The 18,201-nt window shown below is 36.3% G+C and overlaps 3 protein-coding genes across 9 annotated transcripts; 1 reads left to right on the top strand and 2 right to left on the bottom strand.

Moving 5' to 3' along the window:
- The first annotated feature begins 207 nt into the window (after positions 1–207).
- LOC109003613 (pumilio homolog 12) lies at positions 208–7,529 on the top strand. Its single transcript, XM_018981841.2, has 7 exons — positions 208–430; positions 1,220–2,870; positions 2,974–3,136; positions 5,278–5,441; positions 6,220–6,478; positions 7,113–7,223; positions 7,303–7,529. The coding sequence occupies exons 2-6, from the start codon at positions 1,225–1,227 to the stop codon at positions 7,218–7,220; spliced, it is 2,340 nt and encodes a 779-aa protein (XP_018837386.1). The 5' UTR covers positions 208–430; positions 1,220–1,224; the 3' UTR covers positions 7,221–7,223; positions 7,303–7,529.
- Positions 7,530–8,520: 991 nt separating this feature from the next.
- Positions 8,521–13,199, bottom strand: LOC109003605 (protein MET1, chloroplastic). 2 transcript variants are annotated; one of them, XM_035685228.1, is made up of 8 exons: positions 12,647–13,199; positions 11,743–11,849; positions 10,471–10,565; positions 10,259–10,335; positions 9,717–9,837; positions 9,292–9,351; positions 9,133–9,200; positions 8,521–8,746 (listed from the first exon to the last, which is right to left on the bottom strand). In XM_035685228.1, exons 1-8 carry the CDS (start codon positions 13,033–13,035, stop codon positions 8,680–8,682), a joined length of 984 nt encoding a protein of 327 aa, XP_035541121.1. In that variant the 5' UTR covers positions 13,036–13,199; the 3' UTR covers positions 8,521–8,679. The 2 variants fall into 2 exon arrangements, with proteins under 2 accessions (XP_035541121.1, XP_018837365.2); XM_018981820.2 differs by lacking the exon at positions 8,521–8,746 and having other exon boundaries at positions 8,836–9,200.
- Positions 13,200–14,150: 951 nt separating this feature from the next.
- On the bottom strand, positions 14,151–17,649 carry LOC109003582. Of its 6 annotated transcripts, none has more exons than XM_018981810.2 (3): positions 17,591–17,649; positions 16,545–16,964; positions 14,151–14,556 (listed from the first exon to the last, which is right to left on the bottom strand). In XM_018981810.2, the coding sequence occupies exons 2-3, from the start codon at positions 16,883–16,885 to the stop codon at positions 14,493–14,495; spliced, it is 405 nt and encodes a 134-aa protein (XP_018837355.1). In that variant the 5' UTR covers positions 16,886–16,964; positions 17,591–17,649; the 3' UTR covers positions 14,151–14,492. The 6 variants fall into 6 exon arrangements, with proteins under 6 accessions (XP_018837355.1, XP_018837347.1, XP_018837330.1 ...); XM_018981802.2 differs by lacking the exon at positions 17,591–17,649 and adding an exon at positions 17,491–17,574; XM_018981785.2 differs by lacking the exon at positions 17,591–17,649 and adding an exon at positions 17,214–17,481 and having other exon boundaries at positions 16,545–17,115.
- Positions 17,650–18,201: the final 552 nt, after the last annotated feature.

Here is an 18,201-nt window from a genome sequence, read left to right as displayed (position 1 = left end):
AAAGCAAAGAAGGAAATATGAAAATAAGAGAAAAGAGAAGCAGCAGCAGCATATGATAATGATATGAAAGATAAGATAAGAATATATTGGTATGAGGAAGGATGTTTATGTATCATTTATGTATGTTCGTATTAAATTTAAAAATAGTTTATTTAAATCTCCCATTACATACCATCATCGTATTATTATTATTATTATTATTCCACCGAATTCCATGCATGTAATTTAGTTTCCGTTTCTTCTTGCGTTCCTTTGTATTTGTGCTAAATCAGCGTTTGCCACCTCCCCCCCCTCTCTCTCTCTCTCTTCACTCCATTGTAAACCTCTCCTTCTTCACGCCGCCTCTCTTTCTCTTCTGTTTCTGGGTTATCTTCTCTTCACCCTCCACCATGCCCTCTTCTTGTCTCTAATGACGCCTCTTCTATCAGTGGTAAGCCCTTTTACCCTTGGGATTCTCACTTATTGCCTCTTGCTTTCTTCTGCATTGTTCCTTCTTCTCTTTTTCCACTTGTAATTATCTTTCATTCTGTATTCTCCGTTTTGATGATCGCGCATTATTGGCACATGTGACGAACTACTTGACTTTCGCTTCTGATTCTGTGGGAATTGCTCTCACATTCGACTTTTCCTTCTTGGTTTCTATTTGACAAAACTTGAGGACGGAGTTGTTTGGTCCGATGACTGATGATGATGATGATACAAGCTCCCTAGTATTTTGTGGGCTCCGTTTTTTATCTGGGTTTTTGGCATTGAATTGATTATCTAGCGTAGCATCTGATGATGTTGTTTTACTGATCTTAGTAGTCTTCCTATTATTTGAATTGCTGCATTTAGATCTTTTTTTTTTTTTTTTTGTTCTTTATGTTTTTCAAAATTCAATTCTGTCCTGTGTTTGGAGAATTTGGTGACATAGGGATGACAGTATCCGTTGATGAATATATGTTCTTTTTCTGACTGGGAATTTTGATGATCAGTCGCTTTAGTGGGAGGATCGGTTTTTCTCTGATTGTTTTGTTCTTTAGTAATTTTTTATAAAAATAATGCTTATGTGGAAATAACTCTGGGATTACTGATTTTAAGTGATTTTAGTTTCCTTTCTCCATTAAAGGTTCTTTCTTTCTTTTTCTTTTTTTGCAACGGATCCTCATTGCCTGGTAGACCTTTAGTCTGTTTGGCAGAATGGATGCTTGAATCACAAAGAACTTACTTTTCTTGACAGATTGCATGCGTAAACCTTTCACAATTGGCGATATGAAGGAAGGGAGAACTGAGCTGGAATTTGATGAATTTGAGAAACTTCTTGGTGAGATACCAATTGCTACTTCTGGGAAACCACATTCTGATGACACTGGGCCAAAGATGGTGTCTTTCGAGGGAAGTTTGTCTCCTATCAGCCAAGGGCCTATCAGTGAGAAACTCCAAAACTTTGGGAGTTTAGGTGACAGAAAAATCTCATCGAATGTAACTAAGCAATTACCCATTATAAGGATTCAACCAGAGGAAATGAATCTGCCCGATGATCAGTCCTTGACATCTGCATTTGCAGGATTGAGCTTTACTGATGGTGTGACAGCGGAAGTTGGTGGTCCTTTGGCAGAGAATAAATCCTTAGAGAATTGCTCCATTTTATTGGATGGCCACCATCTAAAGGACTTAAAGAAACCTAATTCTAATGTGGATCCAAATGTGAGGGCTATACTTTCTCTTCAATATCCAAAAAATGTACCTTGTGGTTTCGACAAGGTTGGTGAGACAAAAACTGGCCAGGAAAGTTCAAATATGTTAAAATTCAATGCTGAAGAACTTGAGAAGCGCCAAGTAGGCTATCGCCAGCAATTTGAAAATTTATCTGCTACTGCACCATTGGCTCATGCAGTGCAAGGCCTCCAGTTCCTCTCTCATGTGCCGGTCCACCATGGTGTGCAGTTTCCTGCAATGCCTGATCAGCAACAATTTTTCCTGGATGCACATTCTCTGCAGCCTTATTTTCATCCGCAGCAAATAAACGAGCCTCAGATAAGTTGGAGGAATATAGAAGAGGAACAATATTGTAGGATACATCACCAATACCTTTACTTGCAGCATCTTCCCATTCAGAGGCTAGAAGCTCAGCATCCTATTCAAGACCAAGGGAATTTTACAACTAGACTGACAAGTGAGAACCTGAGGGAGCCATTTGTTGAGGTGCCAATCTCTTGCCAACTTGAAAATTCTCGACAGGAATCATTTTGGAACAATAGTGCAGACTACAGGAGCTTAAACCTACCGAATCCTGCCATGTCTTTCCCAAATTTTAGTGCAATGCCAGTTTTGGACAAAGTGGCAAAACATAAGTTCCCTGAAAAAATCCTGACAAGATCACATGGAACAAACACCCAAGAAAATGTGAAGTTTGGCTCTGTGAGTAAGAATGAATCGCTAACCCGTGTCAGCCGAAATGAGGAGGCTCTCTCAAATCATCATCATTGGCATGACTTTTCTATTCCAAGGACCAAAGGCTTTCAGTTGGATAGTTTGAGCTTGTGGGGTTTGTCAACTGAAGATGCAGATCTTAAAAGCACTTATCTGAAGCCAGTGCCTCAGAAATGTTACTCTGTTGATGAAGCCACTGGCAGAATATATCTCATGGCCAAAGACCAACATGGTTGCCGCTTCTTGCAGAGAAAATTGGCCGAGGGCACCCCCACAGAAGTTGAAAAGATTTGTTTTGAGATCATTGATTATGTTGTTGAGCTCATGACAGATCCTTTTGGAAATTACCTAGTACAGAAACTGCTTGAAATTTGTGATGATGATCAGCGGATGCAAATACTTCATACAATCACTAGAAGATCTGGGGAACTTGTTAGGATTTCATGTAATATGCATGGGTCGGCTCTCTCTCTCTCTCACGTGTGTTGTTGCACAATTGATAGATACTGTTTTGACTCAATATGTTTTAGTTATTGGCTGACTTTTTCTTCCCAACTGCAGGACTAGGGCTGTTCAGAAGGTCATTGAGACCCTCAAGACTCCAGCGCAGTTCTCCATGATTGTTTCCTCACTGAAGCCTGGTATTGTGACTTTAATAAAAAACATTAATGGCAACCATGTTGCACAGCGCTGCTTGCAGTGTCTAATGCCTGAATGTACTGAGGTAAGTGCATGTCTCTTGTGCATGTAAGTTTCTTCAGTCAATAGAAATACTTGTGTGCAAAAGATGTTTACCAAGGGTTTACAAAGGGTAGACATCCTAAGTCCCTTTCGGGAGGATTACGTGGCCATCTAGAGATTAGACATCTTAGTCAAAGGTGTCCAATGAGTAGGATGACAACCTTTTTCTATATTAGATTTCTTCTACATATAATAGAGTTAAATCTAGCCTAGCATGACTCAAGTCTAAGTTTATATGGCGCTATATAGCCATAGTATTATTGGTAGTTAAGCTGCTCCTCAAAGCAACCATCTCGAAATATTTTAGCTTGACTTTTATCAGGTGGAAGAGACTAGGAAGTTGTCCCTCAAAAATTAGGTCCTTTTTTAATTCAAAATGCTGAGGAACTAACTATTGTCTCGTGTGCAAGTGAACCCAAAATATTGATGTTGAATTGTCCATACCTTGCACTTAACATTGAAAGGTGCTAGTGAGTATCTGGTCGTATAAATCTATCTCTTTGCTGGAACCCTACTGTTGGCGCCTTGCAGCTCTGCATTTTTATTGTTCTGTTAGTCTATCAAAAATGAATTACTCAATTTTTGGAGCTGCATTCATATGGTGCACATCTGGTTGGTCAAATAACTCCCTAATCAATGGCTGGTCTTTTTAACTCATTTGGCACTCGTCCTCTTGGTTGTTTGCATTTATGCTTTGACCTTGAATTCTTGTTGTGTCATTTCATATAATGAAAGAAGGCTAAACTATTTTGCATATCTCTGTGGCCTCTTTGGTGATTGCTTTACTCTCCAGTAGTATTGACTTTTTTCTAAGCTTCTGGGCAATTGCTTCAGTCAGTTCAGATATCACCAAGAATTTAAATATTTCTACAACTAAAGGAGTGTGCCCATTTCATATTTATAATATAGGGTACTGTTCATAGCAAATGCATTGCATAAATAGCTTGGTATTATTGATTTGGGTAATTACATTAATTAGAAAATGATCCTGTAACGACCCAAGGAAAGCTCAAGACACGTTTGGACAAAAAGACTGACAATGTGTAACGCCCCAATGGAAGGCTCAAACCACATGGCCTATACTCCAAAAGGACTAGTCAATAATACAATTGGAGCTCCACTAGAACCTTATAAAGAGCAAGAACTTCTCATTCCCAAGTAATGTGAGATCCCATACACCACCTACCCTTATCCATATCATATGGGGTATCACAATCTACCCCCCTTAAATTCCCGACGTCCTCGTTGGGCCTGTCCATTGTAGGTGGCATGGCTCAAGTCCTACATTTCTGGTTGGGATAGGCTCTGATACCATTTGTAACGCCCCAATGGAAGGCCCAAACCACATGGCCTATACTCCAAAAGGACTAGTCAATAATACAATTGGAGCTCCACTAGAATCTTATAAAGGGCAAGAACTTCTCCTTCCCAAGCAATGTGGGATCCCATACACCACCTACCCTTATCCATATCATATGGGGTATCACACAATGTTACAATTGAAGCTCATTGAAATCGTTATATAGGCTAACAATTTCTCCCTCCCCTGAATTTGGAGGGTTACAATCACCCCCTTAAATTCCTAACATCCCGTTAAGCTATTCCGTTACAAGTGCTATAGCACAAGTCTCACTATTCTGGTTGAAGATTGGTTTTAATACCATTTGTAGCGACTCAAGGAAAGCCCAAGCCACATCTGAGCCTATACTCTGAAGGGACACCCACGTTATGATTGAAACTTTTTAGAATCATTATAAAAGCTAAGAACTTCTCATTCCCATAGATTTCGAGTGTTGCGTATCTTCTTCCTCTATCATGTAGAATTAATGTAGTATACATTTAGTGTTTTGCCTCCCTTCAAGTTATATTAAAGGTAAGACCAATGAAACCTGGATCAAATGAGACTACTGGATTCAAGTCTATGTGAGGTAACTTGCCAATAAAAAAGCAACAAATATAATGTTTGCAATTTCCATGCACGTCTTGACTAAAACTATCATCTCCTATTTGGTCAGCTGATGCATCTCATAGTGTTTCTGCTGTAATAAATCTTAATATATATTTGACTCAGCAATTGAAGGAACACCATGCCATGAAATTAAACGCTAGTAATTTTCCTTGCAGTTCCTTTTTGAAGCTGCAACTGCTAATTGTGTTGACCTTGCAACGGATCGCCATGGTTGTTGCGTGCTTCAAAAATGCCTTAGCCATTCTGATGGTGAGCAGAGACGCCGTTTAGTTTGCGAGATAACATCAAATGCTCTGATACTCTCCCAAGATCCATATGGGTACTCCTGTTCTCTTTCTTTTCTTTTTTTCCCCTATAATCATGCTATCGTTTTTTCTTATAAACACATCTCTTCCTGGGAGGAGCTTGGATGCAATTTTTCTCACACAATAATTGAAAACGTTTTTTTTTTATAAGTACAATAATTGAAAACATGCATTAATTTGATCACTCATGGTTTAAGTACGTTATGCCTTGCACCAACCAGGATGGCCAAGAAAAGGTCATGTAGCTAACCTGAAATGCTTGTAATGAGGCTTTTATTCAGCAAATAATGATACGCCCACAGCTCTTTAACAACTAACCAATGTGATAGTGCCACCTCATTAAAAATGCTTAAGTTTTCTTCTTTGAATCTTTCAATTTTACATAATTGTTCTTAGAGTTGTAGGTGTATTATTACTCTTATTCAGCTTAGTTGATATTTATCAGAAAATGTTCTCATAATGGTCAAAGGAATGTGCACACTTAAATTCGTACTCTGCATGTGCAGTAATAATGCTTCAGAACCAGTCCTTTGGTGTCTGAAGACTCAATTGCAAGTGGGTCACTGGCTCCATTTCCAGCATTTTTTGAGATTTTATTTTTCATGTGAGGGATGTATTTTAAGAAAGGCAACCCAACAGTATCTATTATGCCATATCTATTTGGATTTTAAGATTTCAGCGACTTTTATTACACTACTGTTCTTGTTCTAGTGAGGCTTTTAATTTCCCATTATGCGTGCATGTTTGAACGTTGGATTTTGAAATTTGGAATCTAAAATTTCGGTTACGCAGGAATTATGTCGTGCAGTATGTGTTCAGTCTACAACTTCCGTGGGCAACAGTAGATATTCTTAACCAATTGGAGGGTAACTATGCGGACTTGTCCGTGCAGAAATTTAGCAGTAATGTGGTCGAGAAATGTCTGAACTATGCAGGTGAAGACCACCAACCTCGTGTCATCCAAGAGCTGATTGATAATCCTCGGTTAGATCAAATTATGCTAGATCCTTATGGAAATTATGTTATCCAAGCAGCTTTAAGTCAGTCAAAGGTAAGTCAGTACATTGTTTTAATCTTTTCTTTTAACGGAAAATCTCAACGTCTTTTGCTTTGCAACTGTATGATATATAAGATTATACTCAGAAGACTTGGGATTGATCAATCATGTATTTGGATGACTTTTTTATTTTTTATTTTTGGTTGCTTCTCCTCTTGTGGTGTCATTACTATAGTCATCTTCTTTAGTATTGAAGCATCCATTTCCTTTTCATGGATTTAAATCTAGTTTTCTCTTTCCTGAGAACCCATGTTTTCAGGTATGGTGTCATAACAGCAAGGTTTAAAGTACTCAGTTTGCTAAGTAGAAGCAGGAGATTAAAGCAGGAATTATGGCTTTAAAAATTTAGGGAAGTGTGATAGATGGCGTCATTAAGATATGATTGTGTGGTAAATTTTGATACAAACTGCTGTTGTGATTGCTATGTTTGTTATGCTGATTAAAAATTGGAGAGAGGATTGTTTAGTTTCCAGCATTATATGTGACCCAACTGGGAACAATTAAAACATAACTTGACATTAGAGTAAGAATTCCAGATTACCGAAGGAAATTGAGTCTTTGATTGCCATGACTTAACTAATTTTTTGGGCAATTTATGATTTTTATAATTATTTTACTTGTTGAGCAGGGAGCTCTTCATAATGCTTTAGTGGCTGCCATAAGACGCCATGATCCTGTGCTTCAGACGAGCCCTTATGGGAAGAAAGTCCTCTCTAGTTGCGGTTTGAAGAAATAAATTGTGGGTATAATACAGCTTTTGTTTGCCCTGGACATAGCATTTGAGCCTTCTCAGTCTTTTTTTCCTTTGTACATTTTAGGTCTGGCTGTTGAAGAAGATCTTGTATATTATGTAATAAGCAAGTGAAGTAAAGGTTTGAGCTGGGTTTTATGGCTTGTGAATTTCGGAACTCAAAACCCTGACTTAAAGAGAAACAGGTCAATGATGCCTTTAAAAGCTCATCTAAATAGATGGAAGGTGAATTTCTCATGCTAGGCATTTATCTTTTTGGTGTTTGGCAATAGATTGCCACGATTAGACCTTGTTTATGTTATCCTAGTTTCTACTTGACCTTGTGCTGGTGTCATTAGAACTCATAATGCCATCTATAGAGTTATTGATGAGTCTGCATTCTGCAATGCCCAAAATACTAACCTTTTTTTTTTTTTTTAAATTCTTTGGAGAGTCGTGCTAGATGTGTGGATTCTTGGAGATTATTTTGTTTTTTTAACATCGTTTAAGCAATTTACATTTTCGTCTTCAAAGAAAAATGAGAGCAAAAACTTAAGAGTGTACATTTTCGTAATTTCACCTGATATACTTTGGGAGATACAAATAAAGAAAATGTCAAGAAAATACAAATAAATTAAGAACTACAGATTTGTAAGTATATTGATTGTTTGACACAATTTTTATAGAGTAATGCTATATACAGTCGTGAAGTATGCAAGTACTGCACAATCATTCTAAAAAAGAATAGGATTCATTATTAAAAAATTAATTTTTTTTCACATAAATCTTGTGTTTACTCTTTTTAAAGGAATTGTGTGACACTTACGTAATCCACGACAAATATCATTTCTCATCTTTATATCTTATTCTAAATGCACAAATGATCAAATTGTCACTGAGTGCGAGCAGTGCACACACACAGGCATACATACATCTACAGATTTTGTAACGTCTAAACCTTAAAAATGTTCTCCGATTACATCAATTAACGGTATTATCCAATATAATATTGCAAGAGTGAGTCAACTATTATTTACGGCTTTTTATCATGTAGACTGAAAAAACTTATTTAAAAAAAAATAATTTTACATATAATCATGAAATGCGTAAATGCCGCTTAATTGGTCCGTTATTAAAAAATTAATTTTTTTCATGTAAATTCTATATTTTATTCACTTTTTTTAAAGCGATTACGCGACTATTGCACAATTCACGATTACAAATATATTTTCTCTTTAAAAAGATAAGAAAAAACAAAAACAAAAACAAAAAGCGTTTTGTCTCAAACAATCCCAGCTTTTTAAAGTGAGAGGGTTGCAAACAAATTTCGTTGTTTAAATATGATGTCTTTTTCTAAAATGAAACAGTTTAGCCAAACAATTGCACTTATGGCCATTTACTGCCAAATGACTCAAACCATGCTTCGACTTATTTAAGAAAATAACGACTACCTGTTTCTTGCTTCTCAAACTCTGCCAACAAGAAAATATTTTGGAACCAAGAGTTTGCACGTATATGTATGTTTGTTTGTTCTGCATAACAAACGAAGACAATCAAGGTAACAGAAAATGAAACGTTACCCTGTTAAGACTTCCCTTCAATGAGTTTTTTGTCTTCAAAATTACACATAATATATATTCTGATTGAAGATAGAATTCAAGAGAAACATGTCATTAAGAAAAAAAATCACAATGAATTCTCAATAGTCATTGAAAAGTAATGACATGAACAAATTCACGAAAGAGAAACTGATTGTTTTGAAATATTGCTATGCCAATCCCTGCATTTTCTTAATGCGATTTAGAACTTGGACTCCGTTTTATTTGAAACTAATTCAAGGCTCTAGTTCTTGTTGAATATGCCAAATAAAGACTTAATGGCATTTATGGCATTTTCATTGATAAATGACTCATCGAACCTTTTTAAAAGAGTCTCAAATTCCTCGGATGTTCTTATACTGGCTAGGTCAGGATCTGTTCGGATTCTCTGTTCATCAGTAGCAACAATTTTAGACAGCTTCAAGATTGTACTGTATAAGAAAAATGGTGCCTGTTCTTTTTAATCACAGGTTAATTACCTTGAAGTCTTCAAATCCTGCTTGCAAGGCATCTTCAAGCGCAGAGAGCCCAGCTTGGATCTGTTAAAAAAAAAGTTACTGGTTATATAAACATATGTATAAAAATCCTGGCTTTTGGCAAATAAGTGTGAGAGATACAAAACAAGAATATATCCATCATCAACGGCAATAATGTAAACAACTAGCAAAAAGTCAATGGCTAAACTCAGATGAGATGCTCTTCCTAGTTGAGCACATGAGCTAGAATAGAGACTGCAAATGGAGAAAACTCCTCTATGGGAAACAAGGCCAAATAGTGCAGATGGGGGGAGAGTCGGCTTGCCATTTTTTTATATAGGCTTTGGGAAGACTGAGGATAGTGCTCTTAGACATGTTTGCTCGACCTACAAAAGATGGCAATGAGATCATGCAAGCGTGAGCAGTACCTGATTAAGCTTAGAATAACAACATGCCACATTGTAACTTGCTACTGAAGCTTCATCTAGATCTGGTTGTGATCCCAATACTGACTCGAACCTCTCTAATGCTTCCTCATATTTGGCATTCCTTTATCATTAACATAAAAGTTATCAAAAAAATGAAAAGGGAAAAGGGAAAAGGGAAAAAAAGATATATTTGTTGGGCAGATGGATTCTTACTTTGCCTGCAGAGGGAAAAAGCAGTATATTCTATATGTGTCAGATCAAATAAGCACAAAAGGCATCTCAGGCCCCAAAGAACTATAGCTGGAAATTTTGTTGAGGGGAAAAGGGTACCTCTCCTCTCCTAAGTTTTGATATGGATATAGGGCCCAAAGTCATGAAAAGCGACAACCTTAGAATAACAAGTTCTAAAATCTATCAATTTTGGCTTTGGTACAATTGGTCGCAGTCCACCCCATTACTATTATATGATTCAGAGTCATCAGCTTAGGCCACCACTAACAAAATAAAGCAACCTTAAATCAAGTTGGATCGGCATGTCTTACTTGTAAAGTTGCAGTCCTTCACGAAGGTCCTTTGTCCTGAGCTCTTTCTGTTCCTTTTTTCTTAGAGCATTTTGCAACTGAACTCAATCACAAAATCAGACACTAAAGATTAATTATAATAGAGGAAGCAAAGGAATTAAGAAAGAGTTCCAGCTTGCAATATCAGCTAGATATTCAATATTAACTTCCATTTTGGAGAAGGAAACACGTACTTGAATTTCCCTCACTCTGTTACTAATCACCCCCGAGTTCCTCTCAGCTCTGATAATCTCTTTTTCTGTTAATTCACCGCTATCCTCCCGCTTACCTGACAAAAAAAGTATACAGCCTCAGACCACAATGTAAAATCTACAAGGTCAATATAAACTATAAAATGGAGACACGAACATAGCAATAAATTTGTGGGGAATCGGGGATATTTTCTGATGGAATACCATTCTGACCTAGAGAGTGAAATTGGAAGTGTCATAGAAGACAAGCCAAAAATGAATTATGCATCTGAATAAGATTGGGAGAGATTGTGCTGTGTTAGGACTTGAGGTCTATTGGTTGTCTTTGGTTTGGATTGGATCTACTGTTATGTTAGGATTAGATTGGTATATGTTTGCATTATGACTGGATTGTATTTCATTTTCTAACTAACTGAACCACAATACATATATATATATATATTCACACGTATATATTTATTATATACACACACAGGGTCTCTGCTATCTGAACGGAGTTTCTATTGCATATGTTATTTGTGAATTTTTGTTTTTTGTTGTTTGTGAGTTTCAAATTCCAGCAATTGGTATCAGAGTCGTGTTCTTGTCATGCATGTGGGTACATAGACCTCAAGTTATTGAATTACTCCACAATCGAAGGAACTTCAATGCTTTAGGATAATGAATATTCAGTCATATGGCACGAAAATGAGAGCTTCAAATGGAGATAGCAATAATGAAAGAATATGCTAATATTAATGAAAAAGAAGAGAATAAAGTAAAATGTGAAATCAATAACGAGGTGGAGGAAAAAGGCTATATTATCAAGAAGAAAAGAGCATCTGGCCTCAACAATACAAAAGATATGGCCAAGAAATGGTTTACTTGCTGCATAAATTACAATCTCAATCCTTTAGACCTCCTTTCAATCTAAGAGGTTTATTATCTCAATACGCAATAGATGGGGAAAATTGTGCAAAATGATAGGTTGATAGATTAGTAGCAGCACTTGTCACTTTTCAGTGGTTAAATCAATGCTCCTGTCTTTTGTTGCTACGAAAAATGAAGAAATGCTTTGAGATGAAATTTTATTTTAAAAAGAAAAAAAAAAGGAAGACTTTATGGTCTCTCCTATCCTACAGGAGTTTCTATTCTATTGCTTTTGTTGTTTGTGATTTTCTGATTTCATCATTGTCTAATTAAATTTAAAATGATTGACATTAGCATGAGCACGGTTGGTTGTCATTATTCCCTGAGAATGGATTGCAAACTAACCATATCTCTTCTGCATTCTCATCAACAATGGGCCAACTCTTTGGCGAATTGTGTACATTGTCCTTCCATATTCAGCAGCAGACCATATTTCTGTCCCAAACACTGCACTGCATGTACATTTAGCACTCCTTAGTTACATTTCAACCAAGTCTTCATCGAAATTCCAACAAGAATCACAGAATTTTCTTTTAGGATTCAGGGAAATCAAACAGATGTAGATAATCCCATAAAAATATATATTGCCTATCAGGAACTGGGGTACCCCTAAATCATTTGAAAATCTGCGAGATGCATGAGTATAAAATTCCAATGAAACTTGTGGTATATAAAATAAGACACTAACATCATTCACACTCATAAGCCATGTTCAGCTCTGTAAAGCACAAATCCAATCTCTTGGATCTTGAAACATAATTTTTCATCATTAAGCTCAACCAAGGCGCCATGTCTTCCACCAATCCATTGGTTCGTCTCAATGCTATGCTAGATAAGTACCAGGCATAATCGATGCTGTCACAACTTAGTCTACTTTGAAAATGATCAAAACGTCCAAAGAAAGAACTTCGACTCAATTATAACACAGAAGTTAGTTCCGTTAAAGCTAAGTGATGACCTGGTCTCTACGGATCGTCCCTATCACAGAATTTAATCCAAACCTTGTATCTTGACCAACTCTGCAACATTCCATGGACAAAGGATATATAAATTCTCCTCCACAAATAAATAACATCAAGTCCCAGATGGAAGGTTAACCTCCTACCTCATTAACAATCTCATCAAGCATATCAATCGAGTACGCATATAATTATATAAATATCCATACTGCATATATTATCGTTTACAGCAGAACAAACTTTGTCACAACATTAAAAAAGAAATGCAAAGAAAAGGAAGTTAAGAAAACCTGGTGGCAAGTACTTTATCCCCAACAGTGAACATCCCAGACTTCTCAGCCGACCCACCCGGCGCAATCGCATCTACGTAAGTTCCACCATCTCTGCCCTTGGCGAATCTCAGCCCATATGGTTGCACCAGCTCCACCTCATACTCTTCGTACTGTTGTTCATCTCCACCTCCCCCTTCACTTCCACCGCCTGGTTTCGACATCTGGGACCCAGTTTCCGATGTTTTAACGATCAAAAGGGATGGTTTGAGCAGCTGGGTACGTGAAAAAAAGTTTGAAGGGCTGAGAAATGAGTGGTTGTTGAACGACAAATGGTTGCTTTGAAAAACCAGAGCTGGGGTTCTGATGGTTCTTGGCAATGGTGGTGAGGAGTAGAGAGCTAAAGACATGGTTGGTATGTTAAAAAAATCAGTCTGATTTTGCCTGTTTTGAGTTTATACAGACCAGATCAGAGGTGAAATGTTAGACTTGTGAACTCCGGAAGAAAACATGGTACCATTTGGAGAGGGAAGTACTTTTGGTCTCCAATTCGAAGATGTTTTGGATTACAGGACTGTTCAGTGGCTCTGGTAGGTCGTTGTGCTAAGTTCGATGGTGTTAGGCCACGTGTCACTTACGGGAAAATGGCTTGGAATGTTTAAATATTGTAAATTGTTTGGTTTATTTTATGAAAAAAACTATAAATACGAAGGAATTCCACTAAAAGATCTCACACGCTGATCTTTAGCACAATATCATTTAGAGATCTTTAATTTGTGTTTTTTCAGTTGTAGGAATTTTAATTTGACCATTTAGAAAAGGACGATGTTATAAGGGATACTGAAAGAGGTGACTCGTGTATTATGTATATCGATAGTGTTAATTATAATTTTTTTTAAAATATGTTTAAATTCCTTTAAATATTTAAAAAAAATTACAAATTCATTAAAAAATTACTATTAAGTAAAAACAAAAAAGACACAAAATCGGTCACTTTTGAAAGGCACCACTCTCGGTTGCCTAAGAAAATAAGCGGCTTGATCCACCAAAGTATAATTCTCAAATTTGCATTCTTATAAAATTTATATATATATATATATATATATATATAATATACAAGTCTCAAATAGATAAGTCTCGTGCATGCCTTTGTGAAAAAATAGACCTTACATTGAAAAAGAGAAAAAAAAAAAAATTAGTAGAACCCATATTTTTGTAAAAGGTCTACACGAAATTTATCTATTTAGAACTTATACCTAGCATTACTCGAACAAGAATGCATTACAAATTTACAAGGCCACGATAATGTTTGCTATAAAAGAAAGTGGGTTGTGACAAGTTCAAGATCATAAAATTACAAGTCAAAACCAATAAAATTAGCAAGCCAACTTTTATGGGATGAACCGGTTGTAATGTAAGGTACTTTAATGTCACCAAAGATCATAACAGCTTTAAGAAAGCCTTTATGTTAGAAACATGAATGTGATGAAACAGTAAGCATACCAAGTGAAGGAATAAAACCATGTGCTGCAAAGGGCCAGAGCTAAGCAGCTCAAGAATCAAATCTTGACGGGTGAAAGAGAATAAACTATAGCTTGACATTCTTATAATCTATGAGATAAAAGAAAATATCTACTAATACAAGAATTTCTGTGAATTAGACTTGATTAGAAGGCTGAAGAGGCAGCGCCAAAGAAAGTGACGAGTTTTGAACTTTGAGCCAGACGTACTGCATGGCTCAATTCCAATTCCAGAACCCTATGCTGAATGTGTTTCAGTTCAGAAAGCTAAACTCTGTTTTGTCTTTCTCTCGTTGTTGCGGCACTTGCTGTTGGAAATTGCAGAGCGGAGGATGTTTTGAGCAGATTCATAGAATAACACAAACACAGCCTCTATTATCATCACCTTCGTTGTCAGTATATTCTATTTCACTGTTGGAAAACCAAAAGGATGCAAGATAAGCAACCACAAACACAACCTAGTTCATAATTTCAGCATAAAATAAACAACACGCAACACGTAATGTACATGCATATATGTAGCTCCTACAAATGCCATGCCGACACATATGTTAGTAAGCAATTGTTACGTGTTTGAAGCCAATGTAACCGAAAACACATTTCAAAATCCATACACCTCCTGTTCTAAGGAATTATACGTGTGATGATATTGGCTAGATAAGTTTTATTCCATTTCTAAAAGACATTGTCTTTAAAAAGTTTAGTCGAAGAACTGCAGATGACGGACAGAAGCAGACCTGTGAGCAGAGACTACACTCACAAGTAATCTTCGACCTGGACATGCATCTCTGTTGAAGTCTCTTCAGTCGTCACGTTAACTGAAACTTTTTACGTCTTTTAACATGTTTATAAGAATGTGGGAAATCTTCTAAATATGAGAGAGAAGCCAACAAAATTGACCAAATCATGTGCACCAACATGGACAGGTATGAAAAAGTAATGGAGGTATCTCAAATCGATAGCTGGGTTAGAGGGGTCATATCCAAATCAATCATGTGGACCAACAGTAATAAAAACCTCAGCATAAGGGAGGAATTGGAAAAGTCAGGGGACACCACGCCATGGGTAAAGCTTCCTTCCATCCACAATATCATTAAATCTCTCTTGGTATAAGAAGTTTAACACGTCCCATTTCTCTCTGATACGATTGGAAACATCTTTGTCTCATAACAATGGGCACACACCCTCTATTCCAGCATGTTGTTTTAGACTTTTAGTACTATGAGAAACAATCTTAATCTTTCCTGTCTTTGCTGGAATAAGAACATTAAAGACAGAACAAAGGGTAAGGAACACCTTCTATCGTCAAGGGGCTCGGTTTATACACGGAATCATCCAGAACCAATGCCCATGCAAATAGTCTACATTCAGTCCCCAAATGAAGACTGTTCATGTAAGTCCATACAGTTATGTTTAAAAAAAATTTTAAATTATAATAATATCTTTTTAAAAATGATGTTTTTTCTCCTTTTACCCCCATTCATCAATAGGACTACACACACAATCTTTCACTCAAGACTGTAAATAGAATTTCTCTTCAAAAATTGACAAACTATACGTGCACAATTTTCTAGGGGGACGTCATCTTGAAACTTCAAGCAAAGAAAGATTTTATCTTTATTTTCTATTTTTGCTCATAAGCAAAAGGAAACACAATGTTGTATAATATTTATTTATTTATTTAATGTATAATATAGAGTGATATTAATCTAATTATTATTATCCTTTTATATTAAATAAATATTATCCATTTTAAGTGATGGAAGGAAACAAATTATTCAAAAGGATTGAAATAAATGCCCAAAAGATATTTAGAAATTAATTACTTCACCTACCATGAACCAATTTTCATTTTTATCATAATTATATGCATTTATGGCGAAGATTATCCTTTAGCAGCAAAGGATACTCGTTTCCAGAATAGGAAATCATTGAAAGTCAAAATGTCTCTCAAAAATGCCAAGATATGAAATTGGAATTGGTTTCCTATTGGGTTACTCGATCACACAGTCATTTCTACCTCACAAGCAAAGGTTTTCATCTTTCAAGTACTACTCATTCAACCTTTAGAAATATAACCTCAAGGTAACCTATCCTTCAAACGTCATGTCTTGAACTCTAGATCAACAACATTTGGAACTGAAAATCCCTTTTAGTTTCTCCGCATTCATACAAGGAATCTTACTATTCAAATCGAATAGCAGAAAATAAATAAAGAAGACGTATATTTTTTCTCAATATGAGTAAGATATCGATCTCTCTAGCACTCAATAAGATATCAACATCTAACAAGAAAATCCACTTAAAACAAAAATTGCACAAAAGAACACAGAACCAGAAATCCAAAGGCAGATTAGAGAGGAAGCCGGGAGAGAGAGAGAGAGAGGGGGAGTGCCTACCTGGATTCAAATTCCCTGATCTCAACAAGTTCTTTCCCTAAAAAATCCACCCATTGTACCTTCTTCTTCCGATCCTCTTTGGCGGCGAGAATGGGCTTTCTGATACTGCTTTTCAGGCAATGATGATCGGCTGGTTGTTGTTGTTTCAGATATAAGCAATCTTCCTTGACCTCAATGGCCTCGCCAGATAACTGATCAGAGTCTTCATGAACCGAGGCTGGTTCTGAAAGCACATGTGGGATGTTTTCCAATTTCAATGGTCCAGGACTGTAAATATGAGGGGAGGATTTGCAAAAGCAAATGAAGGAAGGACAATGAATCTTGCAGGACAAAAACCTCATCACATATTTGCCTCTTTTACTACTGATTCTTACTACAAATTAGCCCATTCCTTTGCAACTCCGAATACCAAGAATGGATCTGTATCAAATCATCAACCGGTCGATTATCATCCTTCAAAATGTAATGAGAGAAAACCCAACATGCAAATTTCACAGGAAAACTCTAATAAATGGTGAATTTGTTATCAAGTAGGCACTCCACTGAAGAACACAAGACCAATTGTAGCTGCCTATATCGAAATAGCAAGGACCCAGATTACAAAATCTTACGAAAATTGAAGCAACTAAATGGAAAATAATGATTATAAGAGAAAAATAGGGGGGTTACATGCACTAGTGGTTCTGAATTAGGCTTTGATAGAGAGAAAAAAAATACAAACTTTTGCCGTGAAAGAAGCGAAACCCAGAAAGCAATTTGAGTTTTGGAGGTTTGTGATAATGAAGTTCATCTTCAAGAGAAACGGGCTACTTGGAAACAAACCCAAAACCATCCAAAAAAAAACCTCTGTTTCCTTTTCCCCGGTTCCCATGAAAGAAAAGACTCCTTGTTTTGTAGTCTACCAGAGACACAAACAAATTACTCAAAATTACAAAGACTATCCTACCCTTTGAGGATTTCATTTCACCTCCATTGACAATGTTGAATAAGGAGAAGACACCAATGTTTAATAGCTGAGATGGGAAAGAAGAAAAAGAGAAGAAAACCTTAGCTGAAAATCCAACTTGCCAACATTCTAACATGCAACTGTTGGAGCCTCCAAAAGAAAGATTAAATAGTAACTGCCGAATTTATTTTTTAATATACTAGCGTATTGAATAGTATTTTTTTTTTAAATTATACAGTCTGTTTTCGCACCAACTAACGTTAAAAAAAAAAAAAAAAAGAGAGGTTTCGAGATTTGATTGAGTTCTCTGTCTCTATTAATATTTCATTATATTTAAGTATGGAAAATGAACAGCTGGAATGGGATTTCGAGTAGGATCATAGAAGATTGTGGTCAATGAAGTGATATATTATTAAAAATAATTGAGACATGCAGAATTTTTGGACCATCTGTAAACCAGAATGCAACCTCAGCAAAGCCCATTTTTAGTTTCTTAATGGTGTGCTCAAGTACCTCAAGTTTAGTGTATTTTAAATGATTAGCCATTAAACCTTCCAAGTTGCCTCAATACGTACATATTCTAATAATTGGGTGAGGATTTTCAAGGAATTTGAGATGATTCAAGCTAAAGCAAACGCCATTGATTTCTTGAGGAGCTGGGGAACAGTTCTTTCTTGAAAAGGAGTTTGGCTGCCTTTTCCTCAACAGAAG

Source organism: Juglans regia, chromosome 14 (assembly GCF_001411555.2).
Source record: "Juglans regia cultivar Chandler chromosome 14, Walnut 2.0, whole genome shotgun sequence".
Classification (NCBI taxonomy): Eukaryota; Viridiplantae; Streptophyta; class Magnoliopsida; order Fagales; family Juglandaceae; genus Juglans; species Juglans regia.
The sequence above is the reverse complement of the archived record's forward strand: the minus strand, read 5'-3'. Positions and strand labels throughout refer to the sequence as shown.